Source organism: Natrix helvetica (assembly GCF_964273705.1).
Source record: "Natrix helvetica genome assembly, chromosome: 2".
In the NCBI taxonomy this organism is placed as follows: domain Eukaryota; kingdom Metazoa; phylum Chordata; class Lepidosauria; order Squamata; family Natricidae; genus Natrix; species Natrix helvetica.
The window spans coordinates 118,712,843-118,735,090 of NC_138552.1; the positions used below are offsets into that span (position 1 = coordinate 118,712,843).

The 22,248-nt window shown below is 40.9% G+C and overlaps 1 protein-coding gene across 1 annotated transcript in view; it reads right to left on the reverse strand.

The window, feature by feature from the left end:
- COL6A3 (collagen type VI alpha 3 chain) overlaps window positions 1-22,248 on the reverse strand; it is a 167,534-nt gene that overhangs the window by 14,056 nt on the left and 131,230 nt on the right. Inside the window, exons 42-43 of the mRNA XM_081940022.1 lie at window positions 17,541-17,711; window positions 17,376-17,426 (exon numbers count right to left, since the gene is read on the reverse strand). Coding sequence (XP_081796148.1) covers window positions 17,376-17,426; window positions 17,541-17,711 — 222 coding nt within the window. The remainder of the gene's footprint in view (window positions 1-17,375; window positions 17,427-17,540; window positions 17,712-22,248) is intronic.

Here is a 22,248-nt window from a genome sequence, read left to right on the forward strand (position 1 = left end):
GAAAAAAGATAAGAGATGAAGTCTACAGCAAAACAAGAGAAGAGTCTTTGGTTTATAATGGAAAATAAACCATAACATTAAAACAGATATCAAAACGGATAAGGGAATGGAGAAGAAACTAACATTTCCTATCGACCCAACTGCTCAAATACAGAGTGATATTTAGATGGCTTATCCCTGAGGGGATGCTAATAACCTGGCAGGAAAAAAAATCAGTATTGACTTGCTGGAAAAGGCACAGGAATTTTATGATCACTATATAATAGAAGAAGACGAACAAGATAGTAGAGAGGAAGCAGAAAATAAGAGTCAGGAAGAACGGACATCAGAGGAAAAACCTATGGAGCAGGATATAAGGGACCGAAGGGAAATAGAATGACAGGAGAGAGAAGGAGCCAGGACAAGAACACAAACCAAGACAAGAACAAGGAAAAGACCAAAGCCAACATACAAATAAGATGGAAGACAAAATAAAGATGATATCCTTGAACATCAATGGTATCAGCTCAACGGTCAAGCGAAAACAAATATTAACGAGATTCAAAAGATATTGTCTGCCTACAGGAGATCCATATCAAAGAAAAATATGGTAATATTCTAGAATGCCCCAAATTAGGAAAGCTGCATCTGGCGTTAGCACAAAATAAGAAAAGAGGAATTATGGTATACATAAAAGATTGGTTAAATTCAAGGAAAATATTTAGTGATAGAGAAGGCAGATTTTTAATAACAGAAATAACAACAAATAAAAAAAGATTTCTGTTGGTGACAATTTATGCTCCAAATATAAACCAAAAAGAATTCTATAATAAATTACACAAGAAAATAATTGAATCAGACTGGGAAAATGTCTGTATAATAGGCGATTTCAATGCAGTGGCAGACAACAAAATAGATTATAGGAATACAAAGAAGAAGAAAAAGAAAAGACGACAACTATGGAGTACCTTCTTTGAAATGGTGCAAGAATTAAATTTAAGGGATGCATGGAGACAGATAAATCTAAAAAAAGACAGTACACTTTCTTTTCCCATCCACACAATTCATGGTCACGAATTGATATGGCATGCATGAACCCAGAATTAATCAATAATATAGAAGATATGGAGATTTTGCCAAATACATGGCAGACCATAATCCACTAATGGTAAAATGGAAAGGCCAGAGAAAAAAATTCAGATGGATGCTAAATCAGAGAATTGTAAAAGAAAAATCATATATACAAATGATATTTTCTTTAAAGAAAACAAGAAAAATCAAACAACACTACAAAATCTATGGGATACCACAAAAGCCTATGTGTGGGGTATAACAATAGCACACACGGCAGGGAGAAATAAGGAAAAAAGGAAACAGCAAACACTATTATAGGAGAAGATTAAAGAGTTGGAGACAGTGTTGCTGAAAGAACCACAAAATATTAAATCAAAGAAGAGATTTGGTGAAACACAAAATCAATCTAACACTTCAAGAAGAAATGATATGTAATATAAAAATGGTGAAACAAAACTATTTCGAAACAGCAAATAAACCAGGTAGATGGCTGGCCCACAAATTGAAGAAAGAAAAACCCCAAAAGCTAATACAGCAATTACAGGACGAACATGGGAATTTGTTCCATAAGATAGAAGGGAAAAAATGTACAATACAAAACTTTTTTCGAACTCTATACAGTCTGGAAAGTATCTCAGAAAAAGAAATCCAAAATTATTTATAAGAGAGAAACCTACCAAGTAATTCAGAAGAAGCAAGAGAAATGCTAAATGAAAAATAACTCTAACAGATAAAGGAGACAATTAAGAAAAAAAAAACAATAAATCACCAGGACCAGATGGTATCCCTGCAGAGATATATAAAAAATTTCAAGAAACTTTTGAGGAAATCATGTTAGAACTATACGATGAAGTACTAAAACAAACAAAAAATTTCAAGTTCATGGACTGAAGCATTTATAACATTAATTCCAAAAGAAGAAACAGATAATCAATTGATCCAAAACTATAGGCCAATCTCGCTGCTAAATGCTGGCTATAAAATATTTATGATGATCATTGCGGAAAAACTTTAAAAAATATTAAATAAAATTATTCATTCGGATCAAAACGGATTCCTACCCGAGACAATTAAGAAATAATACAAGAATTATAATGAATGTATTAGAATGCTATGAAGCTCATCCAGAAAAACAATTGGCATTAGTATTGGTAGATGCGCAAAAAGCTTTTGATAATTTAAATTGGCAGTTTCCTATCACACAATTAGCTATTATGAAATTTGGAGAAAAATTTATTAGGATGATTAAGGCAATATATTCAAACCAGACAGCTAAAATGATGGTAAATGGAGATTTAACAGACAAAGTCAATATAAATAAAGGGGGTTAGACAAGGATGCCTACTATCACCTCTTCTATTTATCCCCTCTTTGGATATTTTACTAACATGGATTAGGGAAAAAGAGGAAATAAAAGGGTTAAAAATTTAAAAAAGAAGAATACAAAACTCAGGCATTCAGGGACAATATGTTTTTTATAATAGAAGACCTCCTTGAAATGGGGAAAATATTAATTCAAGAAGTAGAGGAATTTGGTAAAGTTGCAGGCTTAAAAATAAATAAAAATAAAACAAAGATAATTACTAAAAATCTTACACAAAGGCAAAATGAGGAATTAGAGGGAGTATTGGAAATGCAAATATTTAAAAAGGTAAAATATCTTGGAATCTGGCTAACGGCTAAATGTTCTACCATAAAAGAAGACAATTATTCAAAATTATTACAACAAATACGAAAGGACTTGGAAAATTGGGCTAAATTACAATTATTGCTGATTGGAAGAATTGCAACCATAAAAATGAACATCCTACCAAAATTTTTATTTCTATTCCAAACTGTACCAGTAAAATTAGGGATTTTTTTTTGTGGAACTAAATAAAACAATTTTAAATTTTATTTGGCTGGGAAAAAAAGCTAGGATAAAATTAAAATTACTACAGGACTCTAGAATCAAAGGAGGATTTGGCCTCCCAGATTGGGAGCTTTACTATCAGGCAGCAGCGGTAACATGGCTCAAAGAATGGATAATATTAGATACCAGAATCAGTTACAATGGTTTACACCAAGGTCCTCTGTTCCGGCGGGAATGGAGATTCAACCTGATTGGTTGAAGGGTCTAACAGCTCCCTATAAAAGAGCTGCTGTCAGACTGAACCTTCGCTGGATTGTACATAGTTGTTTCAGAGTTAATAAAGAACTGTTGCTGCCTAAGCCTGAGTGTGCCTTTCCTTTACCCGATCTAACACTGGTGATGAAGGTGGGATTGGAAGGCAACTAGGCAAACAAAAAGAGCACAACAATCCAGCAAGTAAATCCAGCCCGGAGCTCGGTGCGGCATCGAGCAGCCATCTTTGAGTGGCAAATTCAAACACGCTCAGGGACACAAGATGTCAATGCACGCCCCACCGACTCTATACAACCCAATCACTGAGCACTGGGAATCCTACATGCTGAGGTTTGACTGCTTCCTCGAAGCCAGCAACCTCATGGGCCTTTCTGAAGGCTGGCAAAAGAACATGTTCCTGAGCTACTGTGGACGAGAGGTGTTGAGATAGCAAAGGACTTGTCCAAGCCAACGCCACTCCAATCGGTCACTTGGTTGGTGCTACAACAGACGCCGAGGACACACTACGCTCCCAGATCATCTAAACATGTCCGAAGGCGCAAATTCAACATTCGTAACCAGAAAGAGGGTGAATCCATCAATGAATACGTTGCGGTGTTCAGAAAGGCCACAGTGTATTGCGAGTTTAGAGATCTCAATGAACTGATACTTGGCCGCATCATATGCAGTGTTTGAGACATTGGCCAGCAGAGGAGACTACTAGCAAAATCTAATCTGAAAGCACACGGAAGAGCACAGGCGTGCATTGCGAAGCTACAGAGCCTTAAGGCTTGGAGAGCAAAGATGACAGCTACCGCATGCACAGTGACCGCACCAAACTGGCATGAAAATTCAAAGTGCATTTCCTGTCTTGCGCCAGCTGCGGAGGAGACCATTTAAGAACATATTGCTGTTTCCGCGACACAATCTGCCAACGCTGCGATCGAAAAGGGCACACCGTCAAGGTATGCAGAAGCGATCACCCCACTACAACCTGGAAGCCCAGAAGCCAACCTAACCACCAGCAGAGGCCCAACCAAGGGGCATGGCAGCTGCCACCACGGCGAACAGAAGGTATCTACCACACCTCCATAGGCCAAGTCTGCACGAAGCAGCCAAAAAAGCTGAAAGTCACAGTCCTCATTGAGGACTCTCCATGCAAAATACTGGGTCATCCTTGATGCCTTGAGCAGCACTCAAGCAGGCTATCCCTAGCCTTAAGAAGCAGCATCTACGGGTTCCTGACATCCGCCTTCGCGACTACCAGGGGAACCGAGTCCCCATCATGGGCCAGGGCACCTTCCAGGTGAAATTCAAGACTTTCTGCAGCCAGCTACCAGTGATGGTAGTCAACGGAGAACTGCAGAGCCTCCTGGGGCTTGACTGGTTTGAAGCCCTGGGCCTAGAAGTGACCGGAATCAACGCCATACGAGGCAAAAGCACTGAGGAACTCCTTAAGGAGTTAGAGGAAGTCTTCAGCACCGGTCTAGGTAAGTATGTGTGGACCCCAATATCTTTTAATTTGGACCCCAATGTAGCCCCCATCAGGCTGAAACTCAGGAGAGTACCTTTTGCTCTCCGCCCTAAAATTGATTTGGAACTGGAGAAATTGATAGGCCAGGGAATCCTAGAGCAGGTAGATCACGCATGCTGGGAGACCCCTATTGTGACACCTGTCAAGTCTGACAGGTCTGTCCACATCTGCACGGAATACAAGTGCACGATAAACAAAGCTTTGCAACAAAGCTCTTATCCTGTACCCATTGTACAGCATTTACTACATTCATTAGGCCCTGGAAAAGTTTTCACAAAATTAGACATGGTGCAGGCATACCAGCAGTTACCTGTAGATGGTGCCATGGCGGAGGCCCAAACCATTGTGATGCACAGGGGTGCATTAAAATGCAACCACCTGCAATTCAGAGTTAGTATCGCCCCTGGACTGTTCCAAAGCATCATGGAACAGCTTTTGCAGGGGATTCCAGGAGTCGTCCCCTATTTTGATGACATTTTGGTATCGGCTGCAAATAAGGAGCAATTATTTAAAAGATTGAGATCTGTTCTGGCCAGAATCAGAGACAAAGGCCTCCACCTCAAAAAGGAAAAATGCCAAATTAACGTGCCAAGGGTTGAATTCCTAGGGTACTTCATTGACAGCTCTCGGATTCACCCAACTGACAAAAAAATTAAGGCAATCCAGGACACCCCTACACCTCACAATCAGACCAAGCTGCAGGCATTCTTCGGGCTCCTTAACTTCTACAGTGTCTTTCTCAAAAGAAAGCCACAGTTGCTGAACCTTTACATCGACTTCTCGCAAAGAACGCAAAGTGGTCCTAGGGCAAAGCTGAAGCAGCCGCATTTGCCACGGTGAAAAGACTGCTGTCAGCAGACACGTTTTTGGTCCAATACAGCCAGACCCTGCCACTTGTTTTAACATGTGACGCTTCCCTTTTGGCATCGGAGCCATCCTCAGCCACCACATGCCCAATGGAACTGAGATGCCCATCACCTATTACTCACGAACCTGTCTGCTGCCGAGTGGAACTACAGCCAACTGGACCATGAGGCTCCACGAGTACCTCTACCTCATCACAGATCACAAACCACTACTGGGCTTGCTGGCTGGGGACCGGGCTACTCCTGCTTCTTTGTCACTGTGAATGACCAGATGGACAATCTTCCTTGCGGCCTACAGTTATCACCTCGTCCATCGACCTGGCTCTACATTGGGGCATGCCGATGCCTTGAGTTGATTCCCACTGCCTGAACTGCTTGCAGACCCTAGCCCCGAGATGCCAGTCCTTCTCATTGACTGCCTAGAGACTGGTCCTGTCTCATCTAGTGACGTTGCCCGCCACTCTGCAAAAGAATCTACACTCAAACAGGTTTTGAACTGGGGGTGGAGGGGGTGGCCCAAGGGGCCTGTTGGGTCTGAATTTAAAATGTTTTACTGAAAACGTGATGAATTGTCTGTAATAAATGGTTGTTTACTGTGTGGGGACCGGGTCATTGTTCCATCCAAACTGCGCATTGCAGTATTAGAGGCTTTGCACATAGGGCATCCTGGAATTGTCAGGATGAAGTCTTTGGCCAGGAGTTACATGTAGTGGCCTAACATGGACAGGGAGATAGAAGAATGGGTGGCTACCTGCACACCGTGCCAGGAGTCCAGACCAGCTCCCCCAGAGGTGCCCGCTAAGGAGTGGGAGTGACCTCAAGCACCATCATCTAGGGTGCACATAGATTTTGCTGGCCCAGTTCACAGCCAGACTTTCATGGTAGTTGTGGATGCCTACTTGAAATGGCTAGAAGTAGGCCTCATGAACTCTACCATGGCAGAAGCGGTCATCAAGACACTACAGAGACTTTTCTCCACTCATGGCCTGCCCGATGTCTGGTCTCTGACAATGGGCCCCAATTTACGGCCATGCAGTTTGAGACTTACTTAGCAGTGCAGGGAATCAGACATGCCTTGGTCGCTCCATTCCATCCAGCCTCCCATGGTCAGGTGGAGAGAATGGTGAGATCTGCAAAAGAGGTCCTATCCAGGATGGGCCCAGGAGATTGGCAAACACGTGTTGATCAATTCCTCCTCATACAGCACATCACGCCAAGTGCTGTCACTGGGAGAAGCCCTTCCGAGCTTCTAATGGGTTGCTGGCTAAGGTCCCACTTAGACCGGCTACACCCAAACTACTCTGCCGCATTGCCCCCAGATTCGATAAGCAAAATTAGGAACATTAGTGTAGGGGATTCAGTTTATGCCCACAATTACGCTGCGGGGACTCTGTGGATTCCTGCTACAGTAATAGGCATCACCGGACCTCGCTCTTACCCAGTAGAGCTCGAGGACAGTCGGAATTGGAGACAGCACATTGACCACCTCCGTGGTCGCCTCTCCAACTCCAATCTTAGGCAACCAGAGGTAACTCCTGCATGAGTTAGCCAAAGCCCTACCCAAAATGAGCACGAAATCACTCCTTCTACAGACAACTCAAGCCCAAAGGTACCGGGGCACTTATCTGTCAGTGTTGCAGGCCCACAGCGAGCCCTGAGCGAACCGGCTCTAAAAGCTCCAGCCGCGGCCTGGGAAAAGTTCCAGGAGCTTCCACCAGGCGAAACCGCAGAGTCAATAGGTCAATCCGACCTGACTGAAGAACACCCGCCAACTGAACTGCACAGGTCTGGGCGAGCCACCAGAAAGCCCGCCTACCTGCGTGACCACGTCACAAGTAGGTTGATCCCATCTAAGAGTGGAGGGGTGTTTGATACCAGAATCAGTTACAATGGTTTACACCAAGGTCCTCTGTTCCAATGGGAACAGAGATTCAACCTGATTGGATGAAGGGTCTGACAGCTCCCTATAAAAGGGCTGCTGTCAGACTGAACCTTCACTGGATTGTACATAGTTGTTTCAGAGTTAATAAAGAGCTGTTGCTGCCTAAGCCTGAGTGTGCCTTTCCTTTACCCGATCTAACAGATAGTACTTCAAAATAAAAGAATATTGATGATAGTGGGTCATGATTTACAGCTGGGCTGGCATGCTTTTATCTGGGAGGGAAAGAATAAAGCCCATAAATATTTCCAGAGATATCAGGTAAGAGAAGTATTACTAGAAATATGGATGAAAATCAAAAGAAACGTCTACACAAAAATTCCCAGATGGATATCAACCATGGAAGCAATTATCTACCCCAATGTAATAGATTTGAATAGGATATTGACATATAGGGAGTTATTGGACGGGCAAGGAAAACTTAAAACAAATCAGGAGTTAAAATTACAGGGAATTGAATTAGGCTGGTGGCCGTACCTACAAATTCAAATAAGATACAAAAAGGGAGACGACTTCCGGTCTCCGAAGGCGACGGACGTGCGCGTCCGCTGCTCGTCTTTTCGGATCTTCCACGTCCAGCCCGATTACGCAACAGACACCATTGGTGTCATTTTTACAACCTAAAGTGCCTGAAGAGAGCTCAAAGGACTTATCTGTTCACCAAATGCTTCAATCTCTTTTAAAGGGACAGGACGAATTGAAAAAACAACTGACAGGCCTAATCGATCAGCTCAGAGAAACACAACAACAAACCACACAAAATAAACAGAGAATAGATGTACTGGAGGAGGGCGCGGTTGGGATGAGGGAGGAGGTTAAGACAATCCAGAGGGGGAATACAGAATTTGAAAATCATATGATAAAGATGGAATTTGAAAGGATGTCTTTTTTCCTTAGATTTCAAAACTTGCCAGAAACTGAGAATGAAGATCTTAAGGAGATTATGACTACAATTCTAGCTGAATACATTAAAAGAGATAAACAGCAGCTGTGGTGGGATATTGACCTGATTTACAGGATCAACTCAGCATACGCTAGAACACACAATGTTCCAAGGGAAGTCCATGTTAAATTTCTTAGAAAGACCACAAGAGATGAGGTTCTAGGAGCTCAAAGGGTGGGACCATTAAAATATAAAGATAAAGAAATAACCATTCTTAAACAGATTCCAAAGAAAGTAAGAGATAAGAGGAAGAAATATTCCTCTTTAGCAAAAAAACCCCTATATAATAAAGGAGTCTGGTTCAGGTGGTTATTGCCAGGAGGCATGCTGATTTTCTGGGAGGGCAGCAGAATTAGAATTAACACAGTTGTGGAGGCGGAGGCTTTCACTAAAAAACATAATGCTCTCCTAGACGAAATAGGGGATGGTACACAAGAAATGAAGGAGGGAGGGGCTGAGGCTCTGCCAGTAGACGGGGAGGGGGGAGGATGCAACATCCAGAAGACTCAGGTCACAAAAGTGATTTGAAAAATTATTGCAATTGTTGTTATAATGTAACTTTATGGAAGTGATACAAAAAAATGATTGAATATATTGATGACTTAGTGTTAAACCCAAAACAGCTAATGTCTATTCAAATGTTGATGTTTTTCTATTTTTCTTTGTAAAAGTTGTGAGATTTGGGGGGACTGCTTTCCCCCACATGATGTAGCTGTCAAAAAATTTTATACCCCGTTTAACCCTTTTTCTTTGAAAAAAAATGTAAAAACCAATAAAACTTGTTAATAAAAACAAAACAAAAGATACAAAAAGGACTTAGAACAGTATGGATTTCAAAATGAACAACAAGAATTGTTGAAAAATAGTAACAGGAACAGAAGAAAAAATGATTACAAAAATATACAATTGTCTCTTAAAATTCAAAATGGAGGAGGAAACCGTGAAGGAAACAATGATAATTTGGGCTAAAAACCTCAGGTATAATATTAAATTGGAGCATTGGGAAAAACATGGGGGGGGGGATTATAAATTGACAATGTCAGCATCCTATAAGGAAAACATTTACAAAATGTTTTATAGGTGGCATTTACCCCTGGTGAGGTAGGCCAAAATGTTCCCAAATAGATCTCCAAACTGTTGGAAATGTAACCATCAACAGGGGACCTTCTATCATATGTGGTGGACATGTCCGAAAGCCAAAGAATTCTGGACCAAAATTCAAAAATAATAGAACACAAAATTGACATGAACCCTGAGCTGTTTCTTCTAGGAATATTTTTTAAAAAAATAGTAAGGATATCTAATATTTAATGCTTCATATAATCACTGCTGTCAGAATTTCATATGTCCAAAGATGGAAACTAAAAACAAATGCAGAAGCCATAAAAAAGGTGTTAGAATGCTCAGAAATGGACAATCTAACAATGGAACTAAGAGATAGAGAGGAAACAGAGTACTACAAGATATAGAACAGGTGGTATAACTGGCTTGAAAAGAGATGTACAATCAATGCATAAGGAACACATAGCAAACACAATGAAAAGAGATGGCATGTATTTAGAAAGCAATAGAGATGGAAATATTGTACATAGATGTATATATTGTAAAAATGAGTAAGTATGAAACAAAGAAGAATATGTATAAAATAATAGATGGAAAACCCGAAATCAGAAAAAGGAAATACTGATAACAGAAAGCTGTAAATGTGTAATTGTGATTTTAATGTTTGGAAAATGTCAAATTAAAAAATATTTTAAAAAAAAGAAACTCAAAAAGGGCAAATATTTATTATTATTCCTCAGTAGTTAATAGCATTTACAATTATATTTTTGTGATATTGCTTTGTTATTTTAATCTCCTTAGGGTCAGGGACAGAATGTTGTTGTTCTACATGAATTAATATTGTTAACTCTTTTCCCCATTACTTTTTAATTATACTTAATATTTTATTATACTACAAAATAGTTCACTTAAAAATGTTTGACAAGATTATGAAGGTGGATTATAGTAAACTCAACCGTTCATATATCTAGTGAAGAATCTTTTATTCTGATTAGAAAGGAGCTCAGGACTTTATTACAAACCCAATTTTATTCAGTTATCTCTTTGCCTGTTTTAGGGATGATTACTAGCTATCACCTTTCAATACACACATTTTCCTTGATCAAATTTTCAGTTTTTTTTTCTTTTACTCATATCTTCTCTTGCTATCATTTTTGCTCTGCTTCTTAATTTCCTTCTTGGAAATTTCCTCCTGGGTAAATTCTTCCTCCTGTAAATATTGAGACCAGTTATGTTACTATGACTGTGATGCCTATAATGAGCATGCACAACCTAGAGCCTGGGTGGAAATAAATGTAAACTAAATTTAATTCTGCATGTTATTATTGTATAGTGTCTTCTTAAAAAGAAGATGCAACAGTTCTTCAGTGCTTCATTTTCTCCTCACAACAATTTAAAAAGGTAAAGGTTCCCCTCGCACATATGTGCTAGTCGTTCCCGACTCCAGGGGGCAGTGCTCATCTCCATTTCAAAGCCAAAGAGCCAGTGCTGTCCATAGATGTCTCTGTGGTCATCCGACTGGCATGACTAAATGCCGAAGGCACACGGAACGCTGTTACCTTCCCACCAAAGTGGTCTCTATTTCTCTACTTGCATTTTTACATGCTTTCGAACTGCTAGGTTGGCAGAAGCTGGGGCAAATAATGGGAACTCACTCCATTACACAGCGCTAGGGATTAAAACCATCAACCTTTCTGATCGACAAGCTCAGAGTCTTAGCCACTGAGCCACTGTGTCCCTGTTTATCCTACACAAATAAAAAATCTAGGAACAATCAAGTATCTGCACAGTTTGTGGAGAAAATTATTGCTTGTCATACAGCCAAAGGGTATTTGTTCAGTTCATTGTGATTTCTTGTGGTTTGTTATTAACAAAATTTTGGGTCCATTGTTATTTACTTCTAATATTATGGAGAAGAGACAAGGATCATGGAATACCTATTATTTCACCAATTTTAACTGAACAGCTAACGAATCCCACCATTTAACAGGATAGTATTATGATAAGAATAAAGTTTGTGATTAGTTCTTACTGGAAATGATGTTGTATAAAAAATGGATTTCAGTGAAATAGGTAAGATTATTCACTATATACTCGTAATTACAAATGTTATTGAATATATTTCTGAAACCAATGGCAAGCAGTCCAAAAAAATATTTACCAAGAATAAGTTTCATAAACTTCCAATGAAAATTTGTTTTCAATCAAACTGGACAATGATTCAATAGGGTTCATTTGCAGGTTCCTTTCCATCTGCTTCATGGTAGAAACAGGATTTTTTAAATAACCATCTCTTGTTGCTGTACTAGCTCAATAATTAACTAGTTTATATTTTCACCTTGCTTTAAAAATACTTCAGGCAAAATTAAGGTCAGAAAAACACAATTAGGATAGTGCAAAATAGAAATATATCTCCCTATTGAAATCTAATTAGTTAAGTTAGGGGGTTCCAGGGTGGGTGGGAGGGATAATCAGGCCAGGAGGGGGACTTTTGCCAGGCGAACAGGTGAGGTCAAGGGGGAAGTGAGCAGAGTGTGGGGGGAAGGGAAAATGACATTCCCATAGAGGGTTGTTTTATTCCAACGGTCGTGGGGAGGGGTGGGTGCGAGGACGGAAGAAAATCCCGAAGTCGGTTGGGAGACTGCGGCTGCTGGACACGCCAGGTCGCTCGTACCAACCCCCGCAGCCTAGGTGGCCAGGACCTACAGAGCCAGGGCCTGAGGCTGATGCTCTGCAATGCAAGGTCCGCTGTTAACAAGGCCCCCCTCATCAATGAGTTGATCTCAGAGGGGGGGGCAGACCTTGCAGGGATAACGGAGACCTGGTTGGGCCACGAGGGTGGTTTACCCCTCGTGGAGATGTGCCCGCCAGGCTACCGTGCATTCCATCAGCCGCGGGCCCTGGGTAAGGGTGGTGGGGTGGCGGTAATTATGCGAGAGAGTCTGGAACCGAGGGAGTTCACTGTGCCACAGATATCCGGGTGTGAGTCCCTTGGTGTGAAATGGGGCCCGGGGAGGCAGTTGGGCTTGCTGATTGTATACTTGGCTCCTCGCTATGCATCAGCGGCCCTGCCTGAGCTCCTCGAGCTGATCGCGGAGATGGCGGTTGATACCCCCAAACTTGTGGTTATGGGGGACTTCAATCTGCCGTCGACAGGCGAAGCATCCGAGGTGGCTCGGGAGTTCATGGCTTCCATGACAGCCATGGACCTGACCCAATTAATTCAGGGCCCCACACACAAAGGTGGGCACACACTGGACCTTGTTTTTGTCTCTGGACAGTGGACGAGTGATCTGGGAATAGGGGATTTGGTTATTACACCCCTGTCATGGTCAGATCACTCATCTCTCCGGCTCGACTTCCCCGGCGCTACCCCCCACCGCGGGGAGGCGGAACCAGACTGTCCCAGATGGTTCCGCCCCAGGCGACTGATGGAACCGGATAGGTTCCAGACGGGCTTGGGCCACTTCCTGTAGATCTGACCCGCTCCCGGACGGAGGACCTAGTAGCGCTTGGAATAGGGCGGCTGCTGGGGCCTTGGACCGGGTAGCGCCTTTGCGGCCTCTCCTGCGGCAATGAACCACCCTGGCTCCTTGGTTCCGAGGAGCTGAGGGTGATGAAACGCCACAAGAGACGCCTAGAAAGCAGGTGGAGGTCCTCACGCTCCAAATCTGACCGAACATAGGTAAGAGCCTATTTACGGACCTACCTTGTGGCACTGAGAGCGGCCAAACGTAGACACTGTGCCGCTCTTATTGCGTCCGCAGATAACCACCCTCCCGCCCTGTTTCGGGTGACCCGCTCCCTCTTATCACAGAGGCCGCAGGAAGCCCCCTTGCAGGGTAGAGCAGAGGAGTTTGGGGAATATCTGCAGGACAAAATCGCTCAGATCCGGAGTGGATGGGCCCCCTTCAGTGGACCAGGGGAGACGTCGGAAGCAAGTCTTGAGGCACCATGCTGTGAGGAGTTTGACTCTGTTGCCCCCGAGGATTTGGACAGGTTACGTGGGCGACTGCGAGCCACTACATGTTTATTGGACCCGTGCCCCTCCTGGCTTGTACTGGCATCCTGGGAAGTTACACGAGGCTGGCTCCTGGGTCTTGTGAACGCTTCATTGGAGGAGGGGTCCTTGCCGGTCGCCTTGAAAGAGGCGGTGGTGAGGCCCCTACTCAAGAAGACTTCCCTGGACCCGGTGGAGCTAGCTAATTATCGTCCCGTCTCCAACTTTCCCTTTTTAGTGAAGGTTGTAGAGAGTGTGGTGGCACAACAGCTCCCACGTCACCTGGAGGAAACCGACTATGTAGACCCGCGCCAGTCCGGCTTCCGGCCCGGTCACAGCACGGAGACGGCCTTGGTCGCGTTGGTGGATGATCTCTGGAGGGCCAGAGATAGGGGTTGTTCCTCTATCCTGGTCCTATTAGACCTATCAGCGGCCTTTGATACCATCGACCATGGTATCCTATTGCGCCGGCTGGAGGGGATGGGAGTAGGGGACACCGTTTTGTGGTGGTTCTGCTCCTACCTCTCCGACCGGACGCAATGTGTGTTGGCAGGGGAGCAGAGGTCGACCCTGAGGCCACTCACTTGTGGGGTGCCGCAGGGGTCGGTCCTCTCGCCTCTCCTGTTCAACACATACATGAAGCCGCTGGGTGAGATCATCCGTGGTTTTGGGGTTGGATACCATCTGCACGCTGATGACACACAGCTGTACATTTCCACCCCAAACCACCCCAACGAGGCCGTCGAAATGATGTCCCGGTGCTTGGAAGCCGTTCGGGTCTGGATGGGGGACAACAGACTCAGACTCAACCCTTCCAAGACTGAGTGGCTGTGGCTACCGGCGCCCCGGTTCAACCAGTGGATCCCATCGCTGGCCATAGGGGGCGAACAACTGGCCCCCGTGGAACGGGCATGCAATTTGGGCATCCTCCTTGATGCCCGGCTGTCGATGGATGACTATGTGGCAGCCGTGGCGTGGGGGGCATTCCACCAGGTTCGCCTGGTGCACCAATTGCACCCCCTATTGGATCGGGGCGCCCTACGCACAGTCACTCATGCGCTGGTGACGTCTCGCCTGGACTACTGCAATGCTCTCTACATGGGGCTCCCCTTGAGATGCACCTGAAGACTACAGCTAGTTCCGAATGCGGCCGCGCGGGCTATCATGGGGAGGACAAGATACTCCCATATAACACCACTCCTGCGTGAGCTGCACTGGCTGCCTGTGGTTTTTCGGGTGCGTTTCAAGGTGTTGGTTACTATCTTCAAAGCGCTCCATGGCACGGGACCTAGTTACCTGCGGGATCGCATCTCACCTCACACATCCCTGCGACCAATCCGCTCCCACAGGGAGGGACTCCTCCGGGTGCCGTCCACTAAGCAGTGTCAACGGGCAGCACCCAGGAGCAGAGCCTTCTCTGTGATGGGCCCAACCCTCTGGAATGACCTCCCCCCCCGATATTAGAACTACTACCGACCTCTGCTCCTTCCGACAGAAGCTCAAGACCCACCTGTTCCAATTAGCTGGCTTAACTGATTTATAGTCCCACTTTTAACCTCCTGGCAAACATCTTATTGGGTAGTTTTTAAGGGTAATTTTAATGTTTATTTGTATTTTAATTTAAATATTGTACAGTGCATATCCTACCTCCTCCGTGTACCTATTTATATATTTAAGTATATCTATATTTTGTATTCATACTGTTTTAATATGACTGTACACCGCCCCGAGTCCTGTTTAGGAAAGGGTGCGGTTTATAAATTAAAGTTTAATTAAAGTTTATTATTATTCCTATTGGTAACAATCCAAGAAGCAATGGATTAGCAAGAGAAGAAAGCAGCTGTTGTATATTTTATATTTAGTAGATTACTAAGAAGTATTATAAAACAATACATGTGTATATTAGCATTAGTTTCTTAAAATTCTGATTGATTGCTTATTGAGAGTGGTTTAATATTTGTGAAGTCCTATCCCTGCACCTCCCACCTCCACGCTTGGGCCTAATATATTTTCAAGAAAACATAAATAGGCTTCTCTTATTGGTTAGGTATATAGAACTTCAGCACTAGCCACCAAAGATTATGTAACTTGGGCTTGACCTGCATTTTTGGATGTTCCTAAAAAAATTAATCTGAAGCCTAATCCATTCACACAAAACTTCTTGGACATTTGACTTATTTTATGTCACTTGCTTCCATTTATGTCATTGTGTCAATTTACAACAATTGTGAATGATTTAAATATGGAAATGTTATAGATTATAACAATAATGTACATTCATATTTGATGGACACTCAGATATTGTAGATATTCCTCTTGTCCATTAAATCAAGGTTTTAACTTATTGCTATACAAGAAGTAACATCTTTTCTGTCATCTAATAAATTGCATTTACCTATTGGTTCTATCCACCAACTTCACATGATCTTAGAGCGAAATGCTCCTAATGGTAAAATAGAAGATATTCTTCTGGAAACATGAAAAATGAAATAATGTTCATATTACCATTTTATTTCTTCTTTGTTGATATCCAAAAGGCAGCACTTGGAAATGTTCCAAGTTTGCTTTGAAGATTAGCAGTAGAAGAATATGCAGGTACAGTGACTTGGACATTCTCCATAAGTTCTAGAAACCCATCTAAATATGGAGCTTGGACATAAGATCCAAAGATATGTTCTAGTCCCCTATGCCATAGATTTCTAAAATTGTTTATCTATGAGAATTTCTAAATAGAGGGTTTCAAAGAACTTGTAACTGAAAGTTTTTATAACCAGCTGACTTATCAGGCTCACAAACCAGCTGTGAAGTCAAATGTTCTGATGTACAAAGTTTGGTCTTAGGATACAATGTGGGAAGTTGCTTTACATTTAACCAGATCATTAACCCATTCAGCTCCATATTCTCTAAACTGGCTGTCCAAGGTTTTTTTTTTTTTTTACATTTCAGTTCTAGAATCATTTCATTCTATTTTTAGCAGCTTTTATCTGTTTAGAGTCAAAGATTATTAATTCTCCCATTCAGATTTTCCGACTAAAACCAACTAGGATGTGTGGATGGCAAAAAAAAAAAAAAACACCAACCCAACCACAACCCTTACAGGATCTGCTTCTTAAATTTCTTTGAAGAGCTTTCCCTTTGGCCTAAATCCTGACTTCTTTAGAGATGTTAGTCTTGGAAGAAAGTATTTGGGTTTGTAACACTCCTGCTAGCATCAGGTTCTCAATGCAGGGCAAGATGGAGAAAACTTTCATGGCATCATTTTAAGTGAGTGTTTTGATTGAATGGTAAGGAATGGCCACACTGTCTATGAAAAAAGAGAATATCTCTTATAAGTCCATATATGGACAATAAAAAGAACTGAAAGAAGTTGTTTAGTTGTTTCTTCAACTAAAAGAAACAAAAAGGAAGTTCAACAAGCTCCTATTATCTAAGGTAACTATATTTGGTCTGCAAAAAGAAAATCCCTATCTTCTTGCTACAACCTTATGGTAATCTGGATTTTTGTGCCCCAGATGCAGGCACTATTTCTTGCCACAAAGTTAAAGCAACATTATGAAGTTCCTCCACAATGGAATCTGAAACTTGTCTACCATTCTTGAGGAAGTACGTTTTGTCAACTGAGACTGCCCTCTCCATGTAGGAAATAAAGAAATTGTAGCTGCATTCTATAATATTTTTACACCAACACTGGGGTTTCTTTTTAGATATTAAGGTTGCATGCAAACAGAGACGGAAAATATGGGATAATTATTGTGAAAAAACAACATGAAGGCACACTGTATGGTTATCTTTGACCAACGGCCATGACAAGCATCCAAGACACAGTTTTAGGACAAATGGTAGGAAGTACAATCCTTTCCATTTCTGACTTTACCTGACAAATGACTTTTCTCAAGGACAGGAAGCTGCATGTCTTTCTCATCTGCTGTAGAGAAAAAGTGTGTGGAATTTGTGTTTAAACTATTTTTCCCCTCTGTTTGGAAACTTTGTTTCACAATATTGAAAGTACAAAATGGGTTAATCCTATTTGGGTACTTACATGGCTTCACACATCTGCTAATGCAGTCAGCTTCTGTCTCAAATCTATTGGCATTACCGTTACACCCACCATACCAAACCTGGGTGCAGATCTTGCTTTTGTAGTCAAAGAACCACTTAACCTGATACTCCTTGCACTGCGTGCCCATGTCAAGGTCCAGTAAGCAAGGATCTGTTAAATTTGAATTTCAACATGTGCAAAAGTTAAATGATCCTGAAAATATTAAAAGCTTCAAAAAAGGCACAAGATGCCAACAACCCCCCCAAAAAACATTTTCAACAAACAAAAAGGAAGTAGAATACAATCTTTCACTAATGATTTTTACAGAAACTATATGGAAAATAATAATCTTGCACTGCTAATAAAATCAAAGATATGCCAGGCAGCCAGTGCATGAGTGCAAATATTGTATTGGCTCATGTCTTACACAGATGGGCTGTAAAAGTGCTACATTTCTGCATGTCTCTGTTAAGTCATTAGCCAAATCCAGTGCAGAGTAGCAGTCAGAAATATAAAAAGCAGAGTGGAGAAAATGCAAAAAGGGTATAGTTGAAAATTTTACAACCCACTGGAACTGTATGGTTGTTTCCTGAAATTACACTGTTCTTATTTTATCACCAATGGGCCAATCCTACCCTCAATACAAATAATACCCTTCTTATAAGACCTGTACCTTCTTAGATGTAGAAAGTGAATTTCAGCACATCTTTTCCTGTGGAGCCTTTATTCTACTTCCTGCCCATTTATTTGGATTTGTTGACCTTCTCAATTAAGGACCAGTACTGTACTGATGTCAGCACTCACTATACTGCTCAATTGAGGGCAAGTGAACTCAAAGTTCGAGAGGAAGTTGACTATTAAGCTATACTGTGAATTTGTCGAGTGTTGCCTAGTTCTGGAAGTGCTTCCTATTGCACTATCACACTTTAAAAGTACTTTCCAGGAGAAGGAAATTGAATTTACAAACTTAGAGTCTTATGGGTTGGCACGAGCTGAGATTCCCAGGCTCTTCTCAATACAAAAAGCAGAGTAGCCGTTGTTTGGAGGATTTAGGATTATTTGAATAAAACCTTAATTGTGTTAGAATTAGACAACGGTATGACCTAAATGTAAGCTCGGAGGAAAAAAGAGTTTTAAAATAATTATAATAACATAGAATAATTAATTAGGGGTTAATATACTGTATACAAAACAGCCCTTTCAATGAAGTTGGTCATACAAATTTTAAAATAATTTTATCCACCTTACAGATAGTCCTCGACTTATAAAATCTCAAATTTTAAGTGAATTTTGGCCCATTTTATGTCCCTTTTGCCACAGTTTTAAGCAAATCACTGCAGATTTTAGGTGGACCATATAGCCATTAAGTGAATCCTTAACTTTGCTTATTGGAGGCTGGCTGGAAAAGTTACAAATGGTGATCACATGATCCTGGGACATTGCAAATAAATACAAGCCTGTTGCCAAGCGCCCAAATTTTGATCACATGGCTATGGGGATCCTACAACAATTGTAAGTGTGAAAAAGGTCATATCACTTTTTTCAGGGTCATTGTAACTTCGAATGGTCACTAAACAAATAATTGTAAGTCAAGAACTACCTATACTTGAAATGTTTATATTCTTTACTTTATATTTTGCTTTATACTGTACATCTGTACTGAAGTTTATTCCTTCTTCTTGGTTGCAGAATAAGGCATTATCATGTCTCAAAAACACAGGCTATTCAGTGAAGCACTTCCCATAGCCATTTGGAACAGTATACATGAGCACGCAGGCACACACAAAGCACACAGTTTCCTACCGTCTCCACCCAAAATCATATCATGGCATCTTCAAAAACAATTTGATGTACAGGGGATTTTCTCACACTAGGAACTTTTATAGGTGAATACAAGTCCGAAAGAAAAGGATTATCATTATTACATGAAATTTACATGGCTCACTTGCAAAAGAATAGTTGAAACGAAGTTAAACTAGACATGGACAAGAGACTTTGAAGAACCAGTTCAGTGCTGCAACAACTGTGTCACAAAGGCTGAAAATTGATAACAGAAAAATAAGTGCAATTATGGACATTAAAAAGAGAAGAATAATGGAATTAGACAAACAAAGATGAAAATATTAAAGAAATTAATCTGTAATGCAAATATGTAAATGTACCATGTCTGGGGCAAAAGATATCTCCACCAATTTCCAACTAAAGCTTTGCAAAGATCAATGTTTTCAAAGTTCTCTTTCAGAATTTATCTCTTATAAAAAATTAGTTTTCTATATTTTTTTATGATTAACTTCATAAAAGGGAATAGCATATTCAATATAGCTAGTGTGAAGATATCTAGTACCTTTCATCAAACCTTCAGTTATCAATTTGAATGAAAGGAAATCCTAGCAATTTTTTTTCATATGGTCTTACAGATGTTTGCAGACTTTAAAAAAAAAGTGAGTTCTACCATGATCATGAACATTATTAGAAATGTCTGGCATGGCAGTTCAGGCCAGAATTCATAATATGCAACAGAAAAAAACAGAAACAATAGATTATAGGAAGCTAAAACAAAGCAAAATAAAATACTCATCTGAATTTGAAATTTGGAAAAATTATGTGGCTTATATCTTTCCTATTAATGGGCAATGCACAAGGAATTTCAAATATTATTAGCAGTAAAGATAGTATCAAATTTTGAAAAAATACCAAATCCAATATCAATTCAACCCATCTTAGTTTTGTAAAATTATATTATCAATCATAGTTTTTTCAAATCTTATGAGCAGGCGAATCAGAATGGCAGCAAAATAAAAACTGATTTTAACAGAAGTTTCATTAAAATTATGACAATTTCGTACACTTGTCATATTAACATAAATTATTATTACAAAAAAATTAACACAACAATCATACATTCAGAACAAATGTGAATTATCTACATATTGTTAATAACTGAGTTTAACACAGTGATTTGTTAATGGTTGGTTACAAAAATAAATAATTACTTGAGCTAAGACACATGGCAAAGAAATGAGCACAGGATTTTACAGTGACACAACATCACATAACTCAGACTTTTCCAATGAGCCATAAGAAAATATATTTTCCATTATCCGCAGAAACATTTTATGCTAGGATGGTGGTCTATTAGGGCTGGCAGGGCTTTGGAAATAATTCAAAAATGAACCTTTGATACATGAACACAGCACCTGACCACAACCCTTTAAAACAGATGTCTGTCACACAGTTGCCCTATGCAACTACCAATTGACATAGCATAAGGTAAGACATGGCTACTTTGAAAGAACTGCAGATACGGATACATTTCTACCAATATGCGCTCTGAAGCATCTTTTTGGAATGAAATCGAAGTGCGGCACAGTTGCAGGATATGAAGCTAAGTCATTGTCTGCTGAAGGGGTGAATGAGCAAACATTTGCCCTCCAAAATGCAAATGGATAGTACTACTAGAACAGTAGTGATAGGCCTTTTTTTGGGAAGAAGGTCATTAAGATAGCAGATCAAGTCTCCCTAGCTGTAATCACTGAAGAAATGCAATCATTTCCTAGGATTTTTTTTATTTATTTACAAGTTTCCTAAAGCTTTAAACCTTGCAATTCTGAAGAATGTCTTACCCTTACTAGTGTCAAAGGATCTTTAAACAGTGCAATTGTGGGCATTTTCCCCAAAAGACTATTGTAGGGCTGTGCAAAACCAGGTATTCTTCCTTTTTACACACCTTTATACAATGTGAAAAGCTTACATACATACATACATACATACATACATACATACATACATACATACATACATACATACATACATAGGAACCAATGCATCTCACTACAGAAGAGTTGTACACAATATGGTACATTTCATTTGAGCATCCTCTTAGCTATTTTGGAATTTCCAAAATCACCCTGTATTAGAATCCAGCTTTAATTTCTACAATCCTGTCATGCTCCACTGAGAATCAACAATAATAGTACTACTTGCTGGCTCTAGCTAATGGAAACTCTAGTATAAAGCGTGGGACATCTGAGGTTCATGGTTTGCCACTTACTTTGAGATAAAAAGTTCCCTGGCACATTATGTTTACCTTTAGTTTACATATTTCACTGTTCCACAAAAATCAACCAGTATCCTTCATTTCAGGTAGCATATCATGCCACTTTAGATGTTTTGTCTAGACCAGTGGTTCCCAAACTTTTTCAGTCCACTGCCCCCTTGGTGCTACAAACTGATCCTCAGTGACCCCCACCCAGTGGTGAATTCAATTTTTTTTACTACCGGTTCTGTGGGCGTGGCTTGGTGGGCATGGCTGGGGGGGATCATGTGACTGGGTGGTTTGCACAACGGAAGGAAGATAGTAACAGTAAAATTCAAAACTGTAACAATTAATTGCACATTTATTCAAAATCCAATTTAAAAACCTTTTTAGTTAATTTTAATTCAACAAAATTGTTGAATATGACCCAGTGATACCAGGTTTTCAAACTCTGATAGTCATTTATCAAGAACCTTAGTAACTAGTAACTTACTAACTCAGTAAAATTTACCGTGTTTCCCCAGAATTACAACATGTCCTGATAATAAGACCATGCCATATTTTTCCTGTGGGCAAAAATATGTGCCCTCCTCCAATAATAAGCCCCCTAGACAACCCTCCCCTCCAGCCAGGCAGAGCAACACTCACCAACCTAGCGATATCCTAAAGGCA